Source organism: Hemitrygon akajei, chromosome 13 (genome assembly GCF_048418815.1).
Source record: "Hemitrygon akajei chromosome 13, sHemAka1.3, whole genome shotgun sequence".
NCBI lineage: Eukaryota > Metazoa > Chordata > Chondrichthyes > Myliobatiformes > Dasyatidae > Hemitrygon > Hemitrygon akajei.
In genome coordinates, this window is record NC_133136.1 from 31,893,196 (window position 1) to 31,913,710 (window position 20,515).

General features: G+C 40.0%; 1 protein-coding gene across 1 annotated transcript in view; it reads right to left on the bottom strand.

The window, feature by feature from the left end:
- Positions 1–1,905: 1,905 nt before the first annotated feature.
- fancg (FA complementation group G) overlaps positions 1,906–20,515 on the bottom strand; it is a 39,086-nt gene continuing 20,476 nt past the window's right edge. The window contains exons 6-15 of the mRNA XM_073064340.1: positions 19,514–19,644; positions 17,027–17,173; positions 11,443–11,609; positions 10,249–10,315; positions 8,641–9,026; positions 6,989–7,038; positions 6,141–6,188; positions 5,430–5,597; positions 4,657–4,792; positions 1,906–2,623 (exon numbers count right to left, since the gene is read on the bottom strand). Coding sequence (XP_072920441.1) covers positions 2,476–2,623; positions 4,657–4,792; positions 5,430–5,597; positions 6,141–6,188; positions 6,989–7,038; positions 8,641–9,026; positions 10,249–10,315; positions 11,443–11,609; positions 17,027–17,173; positions 19,514–19,644 — 1,448 coding nt within the window. The 3' untranslated portion in view covers positions 1,906–2,475. The remainder of the gene's footprint in view (positions 2,624–4,656; positions 4,793–5,429; positions 5,598–6,140; positions 6,189–6,988; positions 7,039–8,640; positions 9,027–10,248; positions 10,316–11,442; positions 11,610–17,026; positions 17,174–19,513; positions 19,645–20,515) is intronic.

Genomic DNA, 20,515 nt, shown 5'->3' on the forward strand with positions numbered 1-20,515 from the left:
TATATCTCCATGATAAAGGAATTTCCTATGACTGCTACATTTGCAACCGCCCCTCTTCCCCCACACAACCCTTTATCGAATTGTGCCTTGTGGTGCTCTGCATTCCTTCAGAATGCAAGGTCTGTTGTTTTCAAGGTATTGGCCTCAATACCTCACTGTGCATTTGGATCCTTGATTTCCTCATTTGCAGACCCCATTCAGCTCAGATTGGCAACAACATCTCCACCAGCAGAGGTGCACCACAAGGCTGTGTGCTTAGTCCACTGCTCTGCTCGCTTTACGCTTTATGACGGTGGGGCTAAGCCATATTAAAGTTTGCTGATGGCACCACTGTCATCGGTTGAATCAAAGGTGGTGATGAATCAGCATATAGGAGGGAGGTTGAAAATCTGGCTGAGTGTTACCACAACAACAACCTCTCACTCAACGTCAGCAAGACCAAGGAGCTGATTATTGATTTCAGGAGGAGGAAACCAGAGGCAGTCCTCATCAGGGAAATCAGAGGTGCAGAGGGTCAGTAACTTTAAATTCCTCAGTATTATCACTTTGGGCAACCTGTCCTGGGCCCAGCACACAAGTGCAATTACAAAGAAAGCATGGCAGCGTCTCTGCTTAGGAGCTGGCGAAGATTCGGCATGACATCCAAAACTTTGACAAACTTCGATGGATGTGTGATGGAGAATATATTGACTGGCTGCATCATAGCCTGGTATAGAAGCACCAATGCCCTTGAGCAGAAAATCCTACTAAAAAGTAGTGGATACGGCCCAGGCCATCGAAGGTAAAGTCCTTCCCACCATTGAGCATGTCCACACGGAGTGTTGTCGCAGGAAAGCAGCATCCATTATCAGGGACAGCCACCACTCGGGCCATGTCCTTTACTTGCTGCTGCCACCAGGAAGGTGGTACAGGAGCCTCAGGACTCATACCAGCAGGTTCGGGAACAGTTATTACCCTCAACCACCAGACTATCGAACCAAAGAGGATAACTTCATTCAAATTCACTTACCTCATCATTGAAATGTTCCCACAACCTATGGATGCACTTTCAAGGACTCTTCATATCATGTTCTCAATGTTATTTATTTATTTTTTCTTTATTTTTGTACTTGCATAGTTTGTTGACTTTTACACACTTGTGTAATGCCCAAGTTGGTGCAGTCTTTCATTGATTCTGTTATGGTTATTATTCTACTTTGGATTTAACAGGTATGTCCACAAAAATGAATCTCAGGGTAGTATATAGTCCTGTGGTCCACAACAGTCAAGCTGGCATTGTTGTGGAATTGACAGTACCATGGGAAGATGGTGTTGAAGAAGCTTATGAGAGGAAAAAGACCAAGTACTCTGAACTGGCAACTGAAGCTGCTTAGAACGGCTGGAAGACAAAGATTTTCCCTGTAGAAGTGGGATGCAGGGGATTCGTTGCTACATCTACAACCAGTCTATTGAAGAAGATGGGGGTGAGGGGTGTCCCCCTCCAACAAGCAATCAAGTTCTTGTCAAATGCAGCAGAAGAAAGCAGCAATTGGATTTGGATTAAAAGGAAAGACAACAACCGGGCTGCAAGATGAAGACAGGAGGGTACGGAACTGAGGGGGGTGTATCTGGGATGCCAGGTAGCACCGTTGAGCCCTCTGGAGACGTCGTGGGCTTATCAACAAAACGTCAAAGAAGGAGGGTGCCCACCTGATGACCCCAATGACGTAGCTACCCTCCTCGTCACCACTCCACGCCTACTGCCAACATCGAGAGTGCTGACTTTATCATAGGGATTGAAACATCAAGTCCTATTAGCTCTACTATCTACTGATGACATACACGTACTTTGATAATACATATACTTTGAATTTTGTTTTAAACATAAGAAATTTAAATCTCAAGAAACAATCCTTTTTGCTGCGACTTAATTTATTAAAAAGTTTCATACTTGTGAACATTTAGACATGCTCTTTTGTATAAATGTGATGGATTCTTTATAAATGTCAAAAGTAAATGCTGATTAAATAAATTCTCTGTTCATTTCAAAAGATTGGATAATAAAATAATTTATGGAAATATAAGAAAACATTAGGAGGATATGTCCACCTGATCAACCATTCGATGAGGTCATTAATGATTTGACCTTGGCCTCAGTTTTATGTTCGGCCTTCTATGTAGACCAAAGATCTGTCTGCCTCAGCCTTGAATCCTGTCAATATTTCTGAATTCACAGCTTTGTGGGATACAGATAAAAGAATAATGATCTTCTAGGAGAGCTGCTGCATGGCTCCATTACAGATTTATGTAATACCCGAACTAGAAGTTTAAACATTGAGATATCAAGTGCAATCTTCCTTTGTCACAAAGGTACTTGCCATGTCCAAATCATGCAACAGCCAGGATAAGTGCATGTTTCAAAATGATTTAAAATGACATTAATTCAGTATGTTCTTTGCTGTTTTCTTTCAGATGGACCTGGATGACTGTTGATGGTCATGAATAAGACGTGGATCTCAGAAACTGAACAGCTGATTTCTCTTTAGAATGAGAGACACAATGTGCCTGTAACATTTCAGAAACTGCTTCTTCCTCTGAAGGACTTACTTCATTGAGATGAGGAATCAAGAATAATGGGAATTTTCTGAAAAGGAAAAACAAGATAAATGACAGGCAGGGAATGCAGTACTTTAGTCTGGTACCTGTTTTCAGCACTGAGCAGCAGGCCAGTTGTAAATTAACCTTGAATATGTTTTTTATAATCTCTTACCTTAGAAAAATACTCTTAAGTAATCATAATATATTTTCTCTTTTCGTCTACAGCCAGAATACTCCATATCCCTAAGAAGTGGACTGAAACTGCCCAAACTCAGTTTGATGAAAAACATTTAAATCAGAATTTAAATAGGAAGGTATAAAGTACTTTTCTAATACCCTAGCGCCAAAATGAACTATTTACATTTTCACACTTCAACGCTTGCAATGAAAGATCAGTCTAATATAACCCTTATTTGCATGCATTGTGCTCATGGAAAGCAACAAACCAATATGATAATTGGTGATGATTGGCACAGGTATTTAGTTATTCCCAGATACTGCTCCTTCCCCATAGCCTCTAGGTACTTGGACACACATAATAATATAGGCCAAGGTCTGCATGGTTTCCTTTAGGAAAAATCTTGCCTGACTCATCTGTTGGAACTCTTTGAAGAAACAGCAAGCAGGATAGACAAAGGAAAATTGGTTGATGTTGTGTACTTGGATTATACAGAAGGCCTTTGACAAAGTGCCACACATGAGGCTGCTTAACAAGCTATGAGCCAATGGTATTACAAGAAAGATATTGGCATTGACAGAGGATTGGCTGATTGGTAGGAAGAAAAGAGTGGGAATAAAGATAACCTTTTCTGGTTGCCACTGACTAGTGGAGTTCCGCGAGGGTTGGTGTTGGGACCGCTTTTTTTAATGTTATTTATCAATCACTTGGGTGATGGAATTTTGTGGCCAAGTTTGCAGACAATATGAAGATCAGTGGAGGGGCAGGTAGTGTTGAGGAAGCAGGGAGGCTGCTGAAGGACTTGAGACAGATTTGGGAGAATAGGAAAAGAAGTGGCAGATGGAATACAGTGTCGGGAAGTGTATGGTCATGCTCTTTGGTTGAAGGAATAAAAACGTAAATAATTTTCTAAATAAGGAGAAAATTTTAAAATTTGAGATGCAATGAATTTGAGAGTCATTGGGAAGATATCCTAAAGGTTAACTTAGAGGTGGAATTGGAAGGCAAATGCAATGTTAGCATTCATTTTGTGAGAACGAGAACATTAAAGCAAGTATGTAATGATGAGACCTCACTGGGAGTATAGTAGCAGTTTTGGGCCCCTAATCTACGAAAGGATGTCCTGACATTGGACAGCATTCAGAGGAGGTTTACAAGAATGATTCTGAGAATGAAAGGGTTATTGTATGAGGACTGTTTAATGGCTCTAGGCCTGTACTCACTGGAATTTAGAAAAATGAAGGGGAATCTCATTGAAACTTATTGAATGCTGAAAGGCCAAGATAGAGTGGATGTGGAGAGGATGTTTCCGATAGTGGGCGAGTCTACAACCAGGAGGCACAGCCTCGGAATAGAGGGACGTCCTTTTAGAATGGAGATGTGGAGGGATTTCTTTAGCCAGAGGGTGGTGAATCTGTGGAATTCGTTGCCATAGATGGCTGTGGAAGCCAGGTCATTGGGTGTATTTAAGGTGGGGTATAATAGGTTCTTGATTAATAAGGGCTTGAAAGGTTATGGGGAGAAAGCAGGAGAATGGGGTTGAGAGGGAAAATGGATCAGCCATGATGAAAAGGTGGAGCAGACTCAAATGGCCTGATTCCACTCCTATGGCTTATGGAAATGGAGGAGAAAAAAGCACTATGTACCTTTTCTATTACCCAAGTATTGTATCTTTGAATTGTTTTTCACCATTCCATGCTTATTATATTAAAGCTCAATTACATTATATTTAATTATTTAAATATTAATCAATTATATTATATTAAAGCCCAAGATCATGTTTATTATATGAAAGTTCAATCTGCAAAGTTTCTGGTTATTTAAATAAGAATATTCTTTTAATTCCCCAAGGTGCTTCAGATACATTTGCAAATATAAAGTAGGAAATCAGTTTCACTCACTTGAAAAACTCTTGTTGCATCTTTTCTGCAGATGCTTTTGTTGAACTGTGATATTTTTGCCAGTAAGAGACAGCTTCATCCTTCCTTTTAAGTTTCCACAGAACTTGCACCAGATTATACATTGCTTCTAAGCTATCTAGAAGAGAAAATCAAAAGGATTTATAATGTATTCTCCGGATGCAGGTTATACAATAGTATGATTAAAAACAGAAACGGACACACAGGTCTCAACAAGAACAAGGATCATGAAACTCTCATTTTAAAAATTAAAAAAAAAAATTAATCTGTTGCTGCACACAGCTGTCATTGGGGTGTGCCAAATGTTACAAACAACTTGGAGCTCACCTTCACGCTAACATGTGCAATGACCCAACGGCATCTTTGTGCAATGCTGCACAGGCACATGAAGGACCAATCAGACAGGATGAGTCAACACTGATCATCCAAATAACAATGTTGTTATGCGTATGTTTAATATTCTGCCATGCAGGTTATGTGCAATTTATGTTAATTGAAGTTTATGTAACTTATATCGTCATGTTTGCAATGTTCTGCGCTGCTGATGCAGCAAGCTAATTTTAATAGCATTTATACCTGGGAATGTATGCCCATCACAATCAACTAGAAACTTAGAACTTACCTTTGTCAGAACATCATGCATATGTATTTCTGGATCCATAAAATACTACTAGCACTATTGGTTTCCATGTTTGGGGCTATTCTTTACGGTTTAGTCTGTGGAAACGTGATCCATAGGTCCAAAAATAACATACCAGGACAAGCTTGTAGACCCAGCTGAAAATTCTGCAGAGCTTCTCTTTGTTGACCTCTTTCTGTCAGCTGCACTCCTTTTCCAACAAAAGCCAATGATTTCAGCTTTTGCAAATATTTCACTTCCATTATGTTCTCTTTCAAAGTATCAATTTGACTATTCGGCTCTCCTGCATGAAAATACTTAAGAATTACTCAGTGTCTTATACATAGAACAGTATGTTTAAGCCCTTTGGCCCATGATGTTGCACCAACCTTTTAACCTACTCCAGAGTCAATTTAACGTTCCCCTCCTACAAATCCCATGATCCTCTTTTTCATCCATGGACTTATCGAAGAGTCCCTAAAATGTCCTTAATACATCACCTCTACCACCACCCCTCAGCAGTGTATTCCATTAAATACAGTAGCTACAAAACAGGAAATCAGGAACTAAATCTTCAAGCAAGTTAAATGCTGGGCTTTGGCAACAAAGAAATGTTTCTGGGATTTAGCAGTAAAATAAAGCCAAATCTAAGGTCAGATAGAGCAAAGGGGCGCAAGGAAGGTTAGATTTCTGGGGAGCGTCTAAAGTCTAGGAACAGCACAAGGTATGACATTTACACAGAGGACTGACAAGTTCTGAAATATTCAGATATTATATCCTGCTGGCAATGGGAAGTCACTGGGGAATGGGAAGGTTATATTTTAAATAGAAGCTAAACAGATCATACCTGGAAGATCGGATCCTTTGGGAATGGCAGTATTCTTGTCTGGAAGCACTGGGAAGGATGACAAGGTCAACATAAAACACATTGAAGAGTCTCCTCGGCGTTGGAGCAAACTTAAGGCTTCTGAGAAATACAATGTCCTTTACACCAGTGCTCCCTCAGCCAAATCAACTGATTTGTCCCATGTACTGGCTGTCCATAAACCTTTGCCCCAGCTTTCTCCCTTCACTGCCCCACCATATTGTTATTTCCTCATTCTCTGCTTGGTTGACATGGGAATCCGAAGTTAAAGTTAGAACCTATTTTAAGAATCATTATTCTTCAGGTGGATTAGTTATTTTAAATTTGGCACACAGTAACTTTTCATTCACACAGTGAATGAAAGAAAATTACCAAAAGAGATCAGTTGAAAATTCAAAAGCTCAAAGTTCAAGGATTGGATTACTTGGTGTCTGCTGGTTATACAGTTCACAACTTTTATTTCATCCACTTTCTACTAAACAATTACTTGCACAGAAACCTGAAATTCAAGCCGCCACTTCAGTTGGGCTTCATTCTACCACTCTGCAAGTGTTGGGACTTCGAGTGTACGCATTCTGTTTTGTTACCATGGCTGCAGGCCAGGCAAAAGACATTCCAATTTTACTGTCAGAAAATTATGTCTTCATAGAAAGGCTCCTTTAAACTTGGTGTACTGTACACAAAAGCAGCCGTGTACTTCATCACAAAACATGAGTATTTAGATTTTAAAAATAGGTTCATATAATCAAAAATCAAAATTTTGATAGTCTTTAATAACTTTAAATAGATAAATAGAGCAAATTTAAAAAATAATACACAATAGAGCTTACCAGAATCATCAGAATCTACAACTTGAACTTTAAGGAGCAAATTAACACATCTGCAAAAAAAAATTACTATCACTAAAGTGGTCAGAGATGATAATCTATTAATACAAATGTAAGTTGCAATATAAATGGTTAGATAATGTTCACCAAGCAACACTCAAAATGCTCAGCAGTTTAAGAGTACTGAGTGTAGGAGGTAGCCTTCACCTCATTACACTCATGTTAGTTCATTAAAAAATGAACTCTCTTCTTGAACTCTATCACAATAATCTTGTTCTGACAATAATCTGATAGCCTCTTGGATTCAATCCAAATGAAGCTTTCAAATCAAGCAGGCTGTTTGGTTCTGCATAATGATTATTTATTTAAAACAACAACTAGAGAATATTCAGAATCAGATTTAATATCACTGCCATATGTCATGAAATTTGTTGTTTTACAGCAGTAGAACATTGCAAAACAGAACAATAAAAGCAAATTACAGCAAGTATATATATTAAAAAGTTAAATTAAATAAGTAGTGTAAAAAGGGAAAAGGAAAAAGTAGTGAGGTAGTGTTCATGGGTTCAATGTTCATTCAGAAATCTAATGGCAGAGAGGAAGAAGTTATTCCTGAATCGCTGAATGTGTGCCTTCAGGCTTCTGTGCCTCCTCCCTGATGGTAACAATGAGAAGGCACCCTGGGCGATGGAGGTCCTTAATGATGGATGCTTCCTTTTTCAGGCATTGCTCCTTGATGATGTTCTGAATACTCGGGAGGCTTGTGCCAATGATGGAGTTAACTGAGTTTACAACTTTCTCCAGCTTATTTTGATCCTCTGCAGTAGCCCCGCCACACCAGACAGTTAGAATGCTCTCCACGGTACACCTGTAGAAATTTGCAAGTGTCTTTGGTAATGTTCTAAAGAAAGGAGGGGGTCCTTGATGCTGAATGCTGCCTTCTTGTGACAGCGCTCCTTCTAGATGTTCTCAGTGGTAGGGAGGGCTTTTCTTGTGATGGACTGGGCTATATCCACTACTTTTGGTAGGCATTTCCATTTCTGGTCATTGGTGTTTCCATACCTGGCCAAGATGCAAGCAGTCAGGATATTCTCCACTGTGCATCTATATTAGTTCGCCGAAGTTTTAGATGACAAGCCAAATCTGCACAAAACTCTAAGAAAGTAGAGGCACTGCGATGCCTTCTTTGTAATGGCAGTTACATGCTGGTCCCAGGACTATTCCTCACCAAGGATTTTCAAGTTACTGACCTTCTCCACTACAAGCAAGAGAGCACTGGCTCAAGATAAGAGGAATGGATTTTAAGGGAGAGCTTATTTTTTCCCGTTTCCGGCTCAACATTGCGGGCATACTATGTTGCCGTCAGAATATGAGGCAATATTTGTGAGCTGCCCCAGTAGTGGTTGTTAACACAAATGACTCATTGAACTGTATGTTTTGATGCACCTGTGATTGATAAATAAGTCCAGAACTCCCTGCTATAGAAAGTGGTGGGATCAAATATAACTACTCGTCAGCATGGCCATGATAGTTTGGTAAAACTGAAGTCAAAGGCACCAGGAGAAAATGCTACAGTCATTAGAACCATATAGAATTCTGAAATTCTGCCCAAGAAAACATAACTTCCAAAGACAAGGAGACCGGCAGCAACTCACCGACTAAAATTAGTAATTGATTCCTTTTTATTTCCCAAGAGAGCAAAAGCTTGTCCTTGATATAATAATGCACTTGCCATCCATAGGATATAATAGAGGGTTTCTTTCTTTGTTGAACATTGGGTTTGTGACTCACTGGAATAGTTTGAAAGGGAACTCTGGCAAACTGTGTTAATTTCAGTCTTTTCTGAACAATCTTTAGGCAACCATTCATTAACTCTAATCTCAAATCTTAAATTTTCTGAAAGTAAACTTGACAGTTTGTGGGTAATTTCCTCACAGACAGTGATGGCATCGTTACATCTCTGACACTGCAGAAGAGCCACAGCTGTTTCCAAATAGATTTCAGGAATTCGAGGAACCATGCAGTCTGCTACAAGAAATACCTAGGAAAGATTGAAAACAAAGGTGAATACAAGAAAAGGCAGAACAATGCGTACAAAATCCATCACAAGCCAACAGTACCCACTTTCCTGTTACAACACTCACCAGAAAGTAAAGACAAGGATAGAAAGATGTGGAATAGGGGAAAATATGTATATTTTTTCATGATAGGCAAAGAAAACACAGACAAACAGGAACACATTCCAGGAACAATATTAACTAATTAACCTGCTCCATATTCTCAGGGCTTCTAAGTTCCCCTGAAAGTGCCATGTTCAATCCTGGGCCCAATGCAGCCATACAGTGACTTATCCCCGAATACCCCATATCCTGATTAGACTCAATCGGCTGTCTACACCTTCCCAATTGTTATTTTATTATGGATGTTGTTGTGAATTCCTCTCCTCTAGAGTTATTAATCCTTGTTTCTGCCCGGCTTGGCTCAACTGCTAATCTGGACTTAATGTTGGACCTCCAAAGGAAACCTATGAGAAGATCAGGCAGGTCAGCAAGAACTAGATGGGCTGGAGGACCTGTTTCTGAGCTGTAGGACTGTTGACGAGGTTGTCCTACTATGCAAAGAGGTAGAGAGATAGATATGTGGCAGGGCACGGGGAGAGATTAGATTCTGGTTAATCAATGGGAGAAAATGGAGCAAAGCCAGGAATGGAAGAAGGAAAGAGTGTTGTGGAGGAAAGAATGATGTGGCAGGATGGGGGAAAATCTAAGGCCACCAGAAAAGCACTGAGTAGGGGACGACAAACTTTTAACTTTTTAATTTCCTTTTGTTTCGAGATACAGCATGGTAACAGGCCCGTGTGGCCCAATTACACCTATGTGACCAACTAACCTACTACACGTGTCTTTGGAGTGTGGGAGGAAACCAGAGCACCCAGAAGATACCCACCCAGTCACAGGATCAATGTACAAACTCCTTACAGATAGTGGCGTAATTGAACCTGGGTTGCTGGTGCTGTGATAGCATTACGCTAATCGCTGCACTACCGTCCTTCCCTAAAGCCAATATTTTGAAAGGGGAAAAAGGGATAGGCAGAAGTTACTAAACTCCATTTGGAATGAAGCTGATGGTACAATCATAAAAAGTAGCACATTTTAGAGCCAAAATTTAACACTCTGTCCTTTAACAAGAACTTTGCTAAAACCAAATAAATTACCTTGCTAAAACCTAGTGCAAGACCAATAATTTTTTTAAAGATCACGTACTTCCTGTTGTGATCCTTCACAGAATAAAGCCAGTAGGTCAAGGTAATGTTCCGCTGCCTCTCCGGCCCTAAACAAAGTAAATTGTAGGAAAAGAGAAATATTCTTTAAGATTGTTGAAATACGGCCATAGAAGTCCAAAGACACAGAAATATTCCCTACAGGGCTTGGCATCTAATATTGTTGAATGTTTGAGATTGTTTAGATGAGGAAGGAGGAAGAAATAAATTAAACAAATCCCAGAGGTATTTCCAATTACTTAATTTCAATTTGAACACTAATATTGATCTTATTATTGGCCTCAGTATTCCTGTAGCAAGCTTGGAAAATCAGTCATGACTATAGATTAATGCGATGACTACTTCCATGCTGTTTGGATGTTTATAAACTAATACAAGATTGGACAGATCCATGCGCAAACAGCGCACTTCACTGTGTGTTTCAATGTGCATATAAAAAATAAAACTAATCTATAATCTTTAATTTTTAAACAAACGGTACATCCAAATACAATTATTCATAATTACAACTTGGGCAAGGAACTACAAATCATTAATGAGTCTATTTTTCATGACAAAGAAAAATGAAAAAAAAAATAGCAGAACACATCTTGCATGTACTGTTTTGACATTGAACTTCAACTCCAGAGAATACTTAGAGCCACAGGTCTTTCAGCCCATCGTGTTCACATCAACTATCAAGAACCACCTATCTGGACTGCCATTTATTGGTCTGGACCTTTCACTGCCTTGGTGACTCAAGTGTTTTTCTTAAATGTTGTGAGAGCCTCCGCCTCCACTACCCATTCAGGCATTGCATTCCAGTTTCCAAAGGCCCAAGTTAAAAAAAAAATACTTCCTCATATCCCCTCCTCACCTCCTACCCATCACATGCACTCACTAGTTTTAGATACCCCCAATATGGGTACAGTAAAAGATTCTGACAACTTGTTCTACATCAGGTCCCCTCCACTCCAAGGAAAATAAATCCAAACTTATCCACCTCTTTCAGCCCCCCCCACACCAAGAAAGAGTTGTGCGACTCATATTCCACCAACTCTTGGAATGTGGGTAATAATGTCTCAGCTGGCATCAAATATCCATGCCGAGTCATTCTGAGGTAGCAGATTATCTTCCTGAACCAGTACAATCATTGGGTTTTTCCAGATGCAACCTATAAAATGGAAGTATTACATACCTTCCTATCTGAAGATATCTTCTTGCAAGAGAATGTTTCACATATACTTGGTTTACATTGGTCAACAGACAGCATGTTGCTGGAATCTGAACCAGTTGCTCCGGCTTGATCAAAAACTGAGATTCAACATGATTGGCATCCTTAAATTTACCACAATTTTCAAAAATCTGGAAAAGGAATCATGGCATTTCAGCTCAAAAGCCAACTACAAAGTCTACAACTTAGAATACAGAAATATACATTCAACAGGCATACAAAATAGATTTTTAATAGAAAGACCGGACCAGAATTTACCACAAATGGTAACAACACTATCATAACAAATAGTAAATCGGCCATTATTACCTTGTACCCCAAAGTGAAGTGCACCCTGATAACACATAATGTAGGGACAGACAATGTGTTCAGTGTTATCACCCCCACCATATGGAATTAAACAAATGGATGAAAAAGCAACTGACAGATGGCAAAACCACAAACCTTTACTTGGCCAGGTTCCAAACTGGTCAAAAACCTGATTTTCTGAATAAGCTGCAATTATAAATCTATCCTAAGGAAAAGGGCTAATAACTCCAACATTCCAGGAAGAGGAGCATAAAACCTCTTCGAGGGTTAGATAATTAAAGTTAAGGGATTGTAAACCTTGCTTTTGAAGGTCCTCAGAAGAAATATTTTTGGGAAACTGTATTCTCGGTGGCTCTATGATTAGAATGCTAGCAGCAGCTGCTGAAACAAGCCTTTTAGGAGAAAAACAACCACATTATCCAGGACCTAACTAAGTTACAAATATCCTGCTCATCATGCTGGGCTACAAAAAAAGGGCAAGCATGATAGCATGATAAATAAACAGGATCAGATAAACCATGGTGATGCAAAAATATATTCAAATGCTACCATTACACAGCATAAATGGAACTAAAGGCTATAAATGCTTGGAATGCATCCTCTGGCAACACATTCCAGTCACCCACGACTCTCTGTGTAATAAGCTTGTCCCATGCATCTTTGTACTCATCCGCTCTCACATTAAATGTACGCCCTCCCGTATTCATCATCATCACAATGTGCCGTGTCGTATGACGTGGGTGATCTTGGTCTCGACCATCACTGTTCTCGGCAAATTTTTCGACAGTAGTTTGCCATTGCTGTCTTCTGGGCAGTGCCTTTACAAGGTGGGTGACCCCAGACGTTATCAATACTTTTCAGAGATTGTCTACCTGGCATCAGTGGTCATACAATAAGGACTTGTGATATGCACCAGCTGCTCATATGACCATCTACCACCTGCTCCCATGGCTTCATGTGACCCTGATCGGGGGGGGGGTGGGGGGGTGGGGGCACTAAGCAGGTGCTACACTTTGTCCACGGGTGATCGGCAGGCTAGCGGAAGGAAGGAGCGCCTCACATCTCCTTTGGTAGAGACGTATCTCCACCCCACCACCTCTAGTATCCTGAGTAAAAGATACTGCTTATCTACCCCTTACAATCTTATAAACTTCTTTCAGGTCCCCCTTGAGCCTCTGCTGCTCCAAAGAAAGTACCTCAAGTTTGTCCAACCTCTCCTTATATCCCAAGCAAAGCCATGCTGATTATCCCATGGCTTTCCAAATGCTCTTAAATCCTGTTCCTGAGAATCCACTCCAATTGCTCCCTGACCACTGACTTGAGACTCACCGGTCTATAGTTACCAGGATTATCCCAATTCCCCTTCTTAACAAAGGAATAACATTAGCTTTCCACCAGCTCTCTGTATGTCACCTGCAGCTAGAGAGGACGTGAAGATATTGGTCAACAATCTCATCTCTTGCTTCTCTCAGTAGCCATCAGAACCTGGAGACACTCATCTTAATGTTAAGGGACCCAACGCAACTTCTTTTTTTTAAATCTTAAAATGCCTTAGCATATCAGCACACTCCACACTGATCTCCCTATCCTCCACTTCCTTCTCCTTGGTAAATACCAACACTAAGTACTCACTTAGGACTTACCCACTACTTCTGCCTCCAAGCACATATTCTCATGTTCCCTCCCTTATCCTTGTGGTCCCACCTTCTCCACAGTTATCTTCTTACTCTGAAGTAGGTGTACGATGCCTTAGGATTCTCATTTAATCCTACTTGTGAAGGACTCATCATGGCTCCTCTTGACTCTCCAAATTCCCTTCTTAAGTTCTTTTCTGGCTCTTTTATAATCCTCAAGGGCCCTTTTTGATTTGAGCTTCTCAAACCTTGACTATCACCTCTCTTATAATCCAAGTATCTTACCTTGCCAGCCTTGTCCTGTCTTCTTACTGGGACATACCTGTCCTCTACTCTGTCTTTAAACACTCTCCACATGTCAGATATGGACATGTCCAAAAATAGCTGTTCCCGATTAACTCTCTCTGGTTCCTGCCTAATAATATCATAGCTTGCACTGCCCCAAGCTTAATACTCTGTCACAAGGTCCATTCTTGCCCTTAAAAGTTATGGGCTGTTCATGGCTTTATCGAAATCTGATGACAGAGGGGAAGAATCATCGTAACACATTGAGTGTGGGTCTTAAGGCACCTATACTCCCCCCAATGGTAATAATGAGAAGAGGGCATGTCCCAGTTGGTAAGCGTCCTTGAAGATGGATGCTACCTTCTTGGAGCAGTGCCTTCTGAAGATGTCCTCAATGGTGGGGCAGGTTAGTGCCAGTAATGGGAGCTGGCTAAGCCTACAACCCTCTGCAGCCTCCTTCGACCTTGCACCTTGGAGCCTCCATACCAGACAGTGATGTAACTTGTCAGAATGCTCTCCACTCTACATCGATAGAAAGTTGCTAGGACCTCTGAATGCTCTTCAGCTTCCTGGTGAAGTACAGCCGCTAGCACTTCCTCATTCCCTGCTTTCTCACCTACTCCTCCCAGATTCCAACACTGACCTGCACACCGCAAGCAATTTACAGTGGCCAACTAACCTACCAACCTTGGAAACGGTTGCAGAAACTAAAGCAGCCACATGCTCACCAGGAGAATGTGTGAGCTCCACACAGATGCGACAGGTTAGAATTGAACCTGGACGCCAAAGCTGTCAGGAGGCAGCTCTGCCAGACAGGTCACTGTGTAATTCAGGCACAACTCTCTGAGAAGTCTAGTGTCAAGGGTGAACAGCAAATGCAAAACTTTAAATCTATGTTGGAATCCTGTAGCACTTGCGCAGAGAACTGTCCTTTACATCTGCATGCTAATCTCAAAGTTCGATTCATTAGAAATTCATGAGCTACTCAAAATGCTTTTCTTAATTTGTAAAACAAATAGAATTAGATCTAATTTTACATCTAAGCTGAAAAAATACAAATTTTCAAGATGTAAGAGAAAAAACTAGGATTATGCCCGTTCCTGTATGATTTAAATGAAACCTGATTTTGGATCTGCTCATGTGCTCATTCTCAGTTAAGAGTGGATATCCCTCTGTATCTTACAATTGCAGCTGCCTACAAACCTTTAAGGGGCTTTTGAGCAGTACTTTACAGTTCCCAAAGATCTTGCCAGGGTGGTGAACTACACAACTCCATATTTTTAATCAAATTTTGTTTGATAATGTACCTATGGAGTGTATGGGGTGGTTTGGTCCTGACTAAATATCAGGAAATGCCAATAGCGATTATATAGCTTCTCCCACCCAAGACAACTCTGCCTTCACGTAGGACTTAGGTCTGGGTGTACCCTGTCTCGCTGAAGGAGCTCTGTCTATGGCGAGTGTTTGACGCCAGAAAAATAACCAGACCAGTGGTGCTGGTGGTGTCACCTAAAATCACCGAAGTCTTCGGCAGCAGGGAGATGGATTCCAAGCTTTGGTAGAGGATTGTCTTTGTACAACAACAGCAAAGGTTGGGCGACGTCTAATGTATGATTCCCAATTGGGAACACCAGTAGAGGTCAAATGCTCTAGTTAGATAAACACTGCAGCAACAGAAGGCAACGGCAAACCACTGTTGAAATTTCTGCCTAGTCAATCATGGAAAGAAACAAAAGAAGGGAGCCAGACGGCAGCGTGAATGGGGTTGATTCTAATCAACAGAACAACACCTCGCTCGGTAGGGGTCGTCATGTGCTGCAGGTGACACCAGACCGTCATCCAGAGACTGTAAGCAATAGGGAAAGGCTAAGGGTGGCAACATGGAACATCCATACACTTCACCAGAAAGGAAAGTTGGACAACACATTAGATGAAATGAACAGGTTGGAAGTTGATATCTTAGGCCTGTCAGAAACTAGATGGACCTACATTGGCAAATTCACTAAGAATAGTTCTCTGATAATGTATTCTGGAGGTCAACAGCATATGTATGGATTTGGAAATATTTTAAACAAACAAGTATCAAAATGTCTTATGGGATATTGGCGATATTACCAAGGTGATTAAAGACCAGCTTTAATTACCTTGGTAGCTTTATATCACAAGATGCTAGAAGTAAAGTAGAAATAAAAAGAAGAATTGCCATTGCCAAAACCAACTTCCAAAAAATGAAACCCATGTTTACCAACAGACACATTTCTATGACAACAAGGCTCAGGCTACTGAAATGTTACATCTGGTCAATCTTGCTGTATGCTTCCGAAACATGGACTATAACACCAGAACTCCAAAGAAACTTACAAGCAACAGAAATGTGGTTTCTTAGAGGAATGCTGAAAATATCATATAGAAATAGGGTAACTAATGAGACAGTACTCCAACGTGCCCATACAAAAAAGATCTTTAATGAGAACATTAAATGAGAGGAAACTTAATTTTCTGGGCCATGTCATCAGAAAGGGAGAAATAGAATGGCTTACATTACAATTACTTATGCCTGGGAAACACGGAAGAGGAAGGCAAAGAAGAAAATATATGGACATTGTGAAAGAACTAACAAATCTAAGTGTGTGAAATATCATTGACACTGCGGGGGATCGTTCAATGTGGAGAGCCATGATCGCCCAAGCGTGTAACATGCAGGGTACATGAAGAAGAAGAACGTCCCTATGAAAAACCTATTATGGTTATAACAGTATATCAACGCAAGTTCTTGTTCTAATATGAGCAAAGCAAGGGGCTGTAAGTGTTCTCAACCAATGAAGCCGAAGTGATTCAAGTGACAGACATGTAGCCTAACCCAGGAGGCATAAATTAATATTTAAATGAATGTAAAATCACAAAGAGCCAAGAATGAACAATGAGGCTGTGATTGACAAAGAACAGACACAAGTATGACAACTGCAAAGTTTCTGAATGCCCAAGAATTTTATGTGGAAATGAAACTGCATGTGGTTCAGAGTAATGCAATGGAAAATCTAACAACGTGTCTCTTATAATGCAGTTGCAGGATCTGGACTACTTCAGTGATATGTAGATACATAAATATTTCAGTGCTTAATGGAAATGTTGATGTATATCATTATCATCAGCATCACTGTCTCTCCACAATTTAACCCATAATCTTGCAAGGTTCCACCAAAAGACTGACACCTGCAACAAATTCTGTCCACCAGACTGTAAACATTCTGCCCGATGACAATATTAGAAGTTGAAAGATAAGCAATCAACAGAAAAGTAATGAATAAAATTAAACTCACCATATAAAGATGGTTTAGGGCCCCAAGTTCAGCTTCCACCATCTCTAGCTGTCGATAGACCATAGCAGCATGATACAATGCAGGAAGGCACTGGATGTCTAATTGAAGTGCCCACCTGAAATATTGCAAGCCAGTTTGTGGTTTGCCCTAAAACAATTCAATTAACAAAAATAACACATTTGTTATTTGGGGGATTAATTTTATAAATCATCAAATTTATATTTAAAACAATTTCTCAGTCAAGTATTTATGATACATTTTCCAAGTAAATTATAACAGGAGTAAATGCTACTGTTGACCTTGAAAAAGAATCAGCTCAAATCCAATTTAACCTATCAAAGTGAACAAAATTCAATCCAATTTCATCAGTGATTCCACAAGTACAGATATTAACAAAAAGGGAATTCAAAAGGTCTACAAATTTTCAGATACAGTATACCCATAATTAGGATTCCAACATGACTGTATTGTATGAACAAGAGCACTACTATTTATTTTAAAAAGTCACTATGGGCCATTTTTACAGTTGAAATCTGTATTTGTTTCAAGAACTAATGTTTATGAAATCCTTATGAAACTCTGCACATATCTTTTTAGTAAATTGATATAACTTCTGATTCTAAGATTTGAATGATTTTATTTTATATTGCAAATACACCAATACAGAAATAACTTTTTTGTCATCCAATTAAGTTAAGTGAGTGTATACTTCATATTTTGATTTGCAGGAACTTCTGCTCATTCTTGATTCCATATTAAGACAACTGTCATTTATTAAAACTCACTTCCAGTATAACATTTACAAACCCCATTTCCAGAAAAGTTGGGATATTTTCCAAAATGCAATAAAAACAAAAATCTGTGATATGTTAATTCACATGAACCTTTATTAAACTGACAAAAGTACAAAGAAAAGATTTTCAATAGTTTTACTGATCAACTTAATTGTATTTTGTAAATATACACAAATTTAGAATTTGATGGCTGCAACACACTCAACAAAAGTTGGGACAGAGGCATTTTACCATTGTGTTACATCACCTTTCCTTTTAATAACACTTTTTAATCGTTTTGGAACTGAGGGTATTAATTGTAGTAGATTTGCAATTGGAAATTTTGTCCATTCTTGCTTGATATAAGACTTCTGCTGCTCAACAGTCCATGGTCTCCATTGTCTGATTCTCCTCTTCATGATGCGCCACACATTTTCAATAGGAGTTAGATCTGGACAGGCAGCAGGCCAGTCAAGCACATGCACTCTGTGCCTACAAAGCCACGCTGTTGTAGCCCGTGCAGAATGTGGTCTGGCATTGTCCTGCTGAAATAAGCATGGACGTCCCGGGAAGAGACGTCGCCTTGATGGCAACATATGTCTCTTTAAAATCCTAATATACGCCTCAGTCAATGGTACCTTCACATACATGCAACTCACCCATGCCGTGGGCACTGATGCACCCCCGTACCATCACAGATGCTGGCTTTTGCACCTTTCACTGATAACAATCAGGATGGTCATTTTCAACTTTGGCACGGAGAACTCGATGCCCGTTTTTTCCGAAAACTAGCTGAAATGTGGACTCATCTGACCACAGCACACGGTTCCACAGTCTTTCGGTCCATCTGAGATGAGCTCGGGCCCAGAGAACTCACCGGCGTTTCTGCATAGAGTTGATGTATGGCTTCCTCCTTGCATAATACAGTTTCAAGTTGCATTTATGGATGCAGCGACAGACTGTGTTAAGTGACAATGGTTTTCCGAAGTACTCCCGAGCCCAGGTGGCTATAATTGTCATAGTAGCATGACGATTTCTTAGGCAGTGCCGCCCGAGGGCTCGAAGATCACGCGCATTCAACAGTGGTTTCCGACCTTGTCCTTTACGCACTGAGATGTCTCTGAATTCTCTGAATCTTTTCACAATATTATGTACTGTAGATGTTGAAAGACCTAACTTCTCTGCAATCTTGCATTGGGAAATGTTCCTTTTGAACTGACTAACAATTCTCTCACGAATTTTGGCACAAAGGGGTGAGCCACGACCCATCCTTGCTTGCAAAGACTGAGCCTTTGATGGACGCTACTTTTATACCCAGTCATGATACCTCACCTGCTACCAATTAGCCTGCTTAATGTGGAGTCTTCCAAACCGGTGTTACTTGAATATTCTGTGCACTTTTCAATCTTATTTTAACTCTGTCCCAACTTTTGCTGAGTGTGTTGCAGCCATCAAATTCTAAATTTGTGTATATTTACAAAATACAATTAAGTTGGTCAGTAAAACTATTGAAAATCTTTTCTTTGTACTTTTGTCAGTTTAATAAGGGTTCACGCGAATTAACATATCACAGATTTTTGTTTTTATTGCATTTTGGAAAATATCCCAACTTTTCTGGAAATGGGTTTGTACATTCTCAGATATCTCCCTCCATTCACAGCTTAAAAATGACTGTATTTTCTGGTTAAGCAGAAAGGAATTGTGATTTGTGTACCACTTGGACTGAACTATAACCGATCAGAGTGTAGATCTCTGCCAGAATTTTCTTGGAGCAAAGTCCCTCAGTTGCTTGCTGCAGGATATCAATGGCTTCCAGGTAATTACCATCTTCCACTTTACTAACACCTAGATAGAGCACAAAAATCAATCTTCACTTATTCGCCTGACAAATAGCAAGTTCATAAAAGCAGATCATTCAGAATTCCCGTCAAGTCAATATGAATGTCTCAGATTGATTTTAGAAGTTTATCTGCATTGATCAGGTTAACTGCAATTTATCAGGTTGAAGATACAACTAACGATTTAAAAGAGAATAGAACAGTCACTTAATCAGTGTTTGTAAATGTTAGTATCACATTTTATCAGGTCAAGGATACTACCAACTATTTTAAAAGAGAATACATATAAATAACATCAACCACCATCCAAATATTTACTCGGTTTATTATAACAATCAGTGAATTAACCAAAGTAGCAATAGAGTTATAGAGCAATACAGCCCAGATACACTTTGGCCCAATCAGTCTATGCTGACCACAGTGCCCACCCAGCCATTTTCAAATTCCTATGCTTGGCCCATATACAAAGCCCTGCCCCTCCGCGTACCTATGCACAGATAAATTAAGTACAGTGTTACAATCCACATAAAAAACAGCATAGCAGAAGACAAAAACTCTAAAGGGGCTTTAAGTGTTCAAGACAAGCTTTTTTGATGGGGACGCAAAGGAGGTATGCTTCAGGAGGATGAATCCATGGAAAGCATCTGGCCCAGGCACCATACCTGTCCAAGTACTGAAGACCTGTGCTACTCAACTGGCTGGACATTTACTGACATTTTTAAACCTCTCGCTTCAGCAGTTTGATGTACCCACGTGCGTCAAGTTGGTGCTCAAGAACGACATAACCTGTGTCAATGACGATCACCAATTTGCACTTACTGGATCCACTGTGACCAAGTGCTTTGAGCGGTTAGTCATGAGGCCTGAGGAGTGGTCTG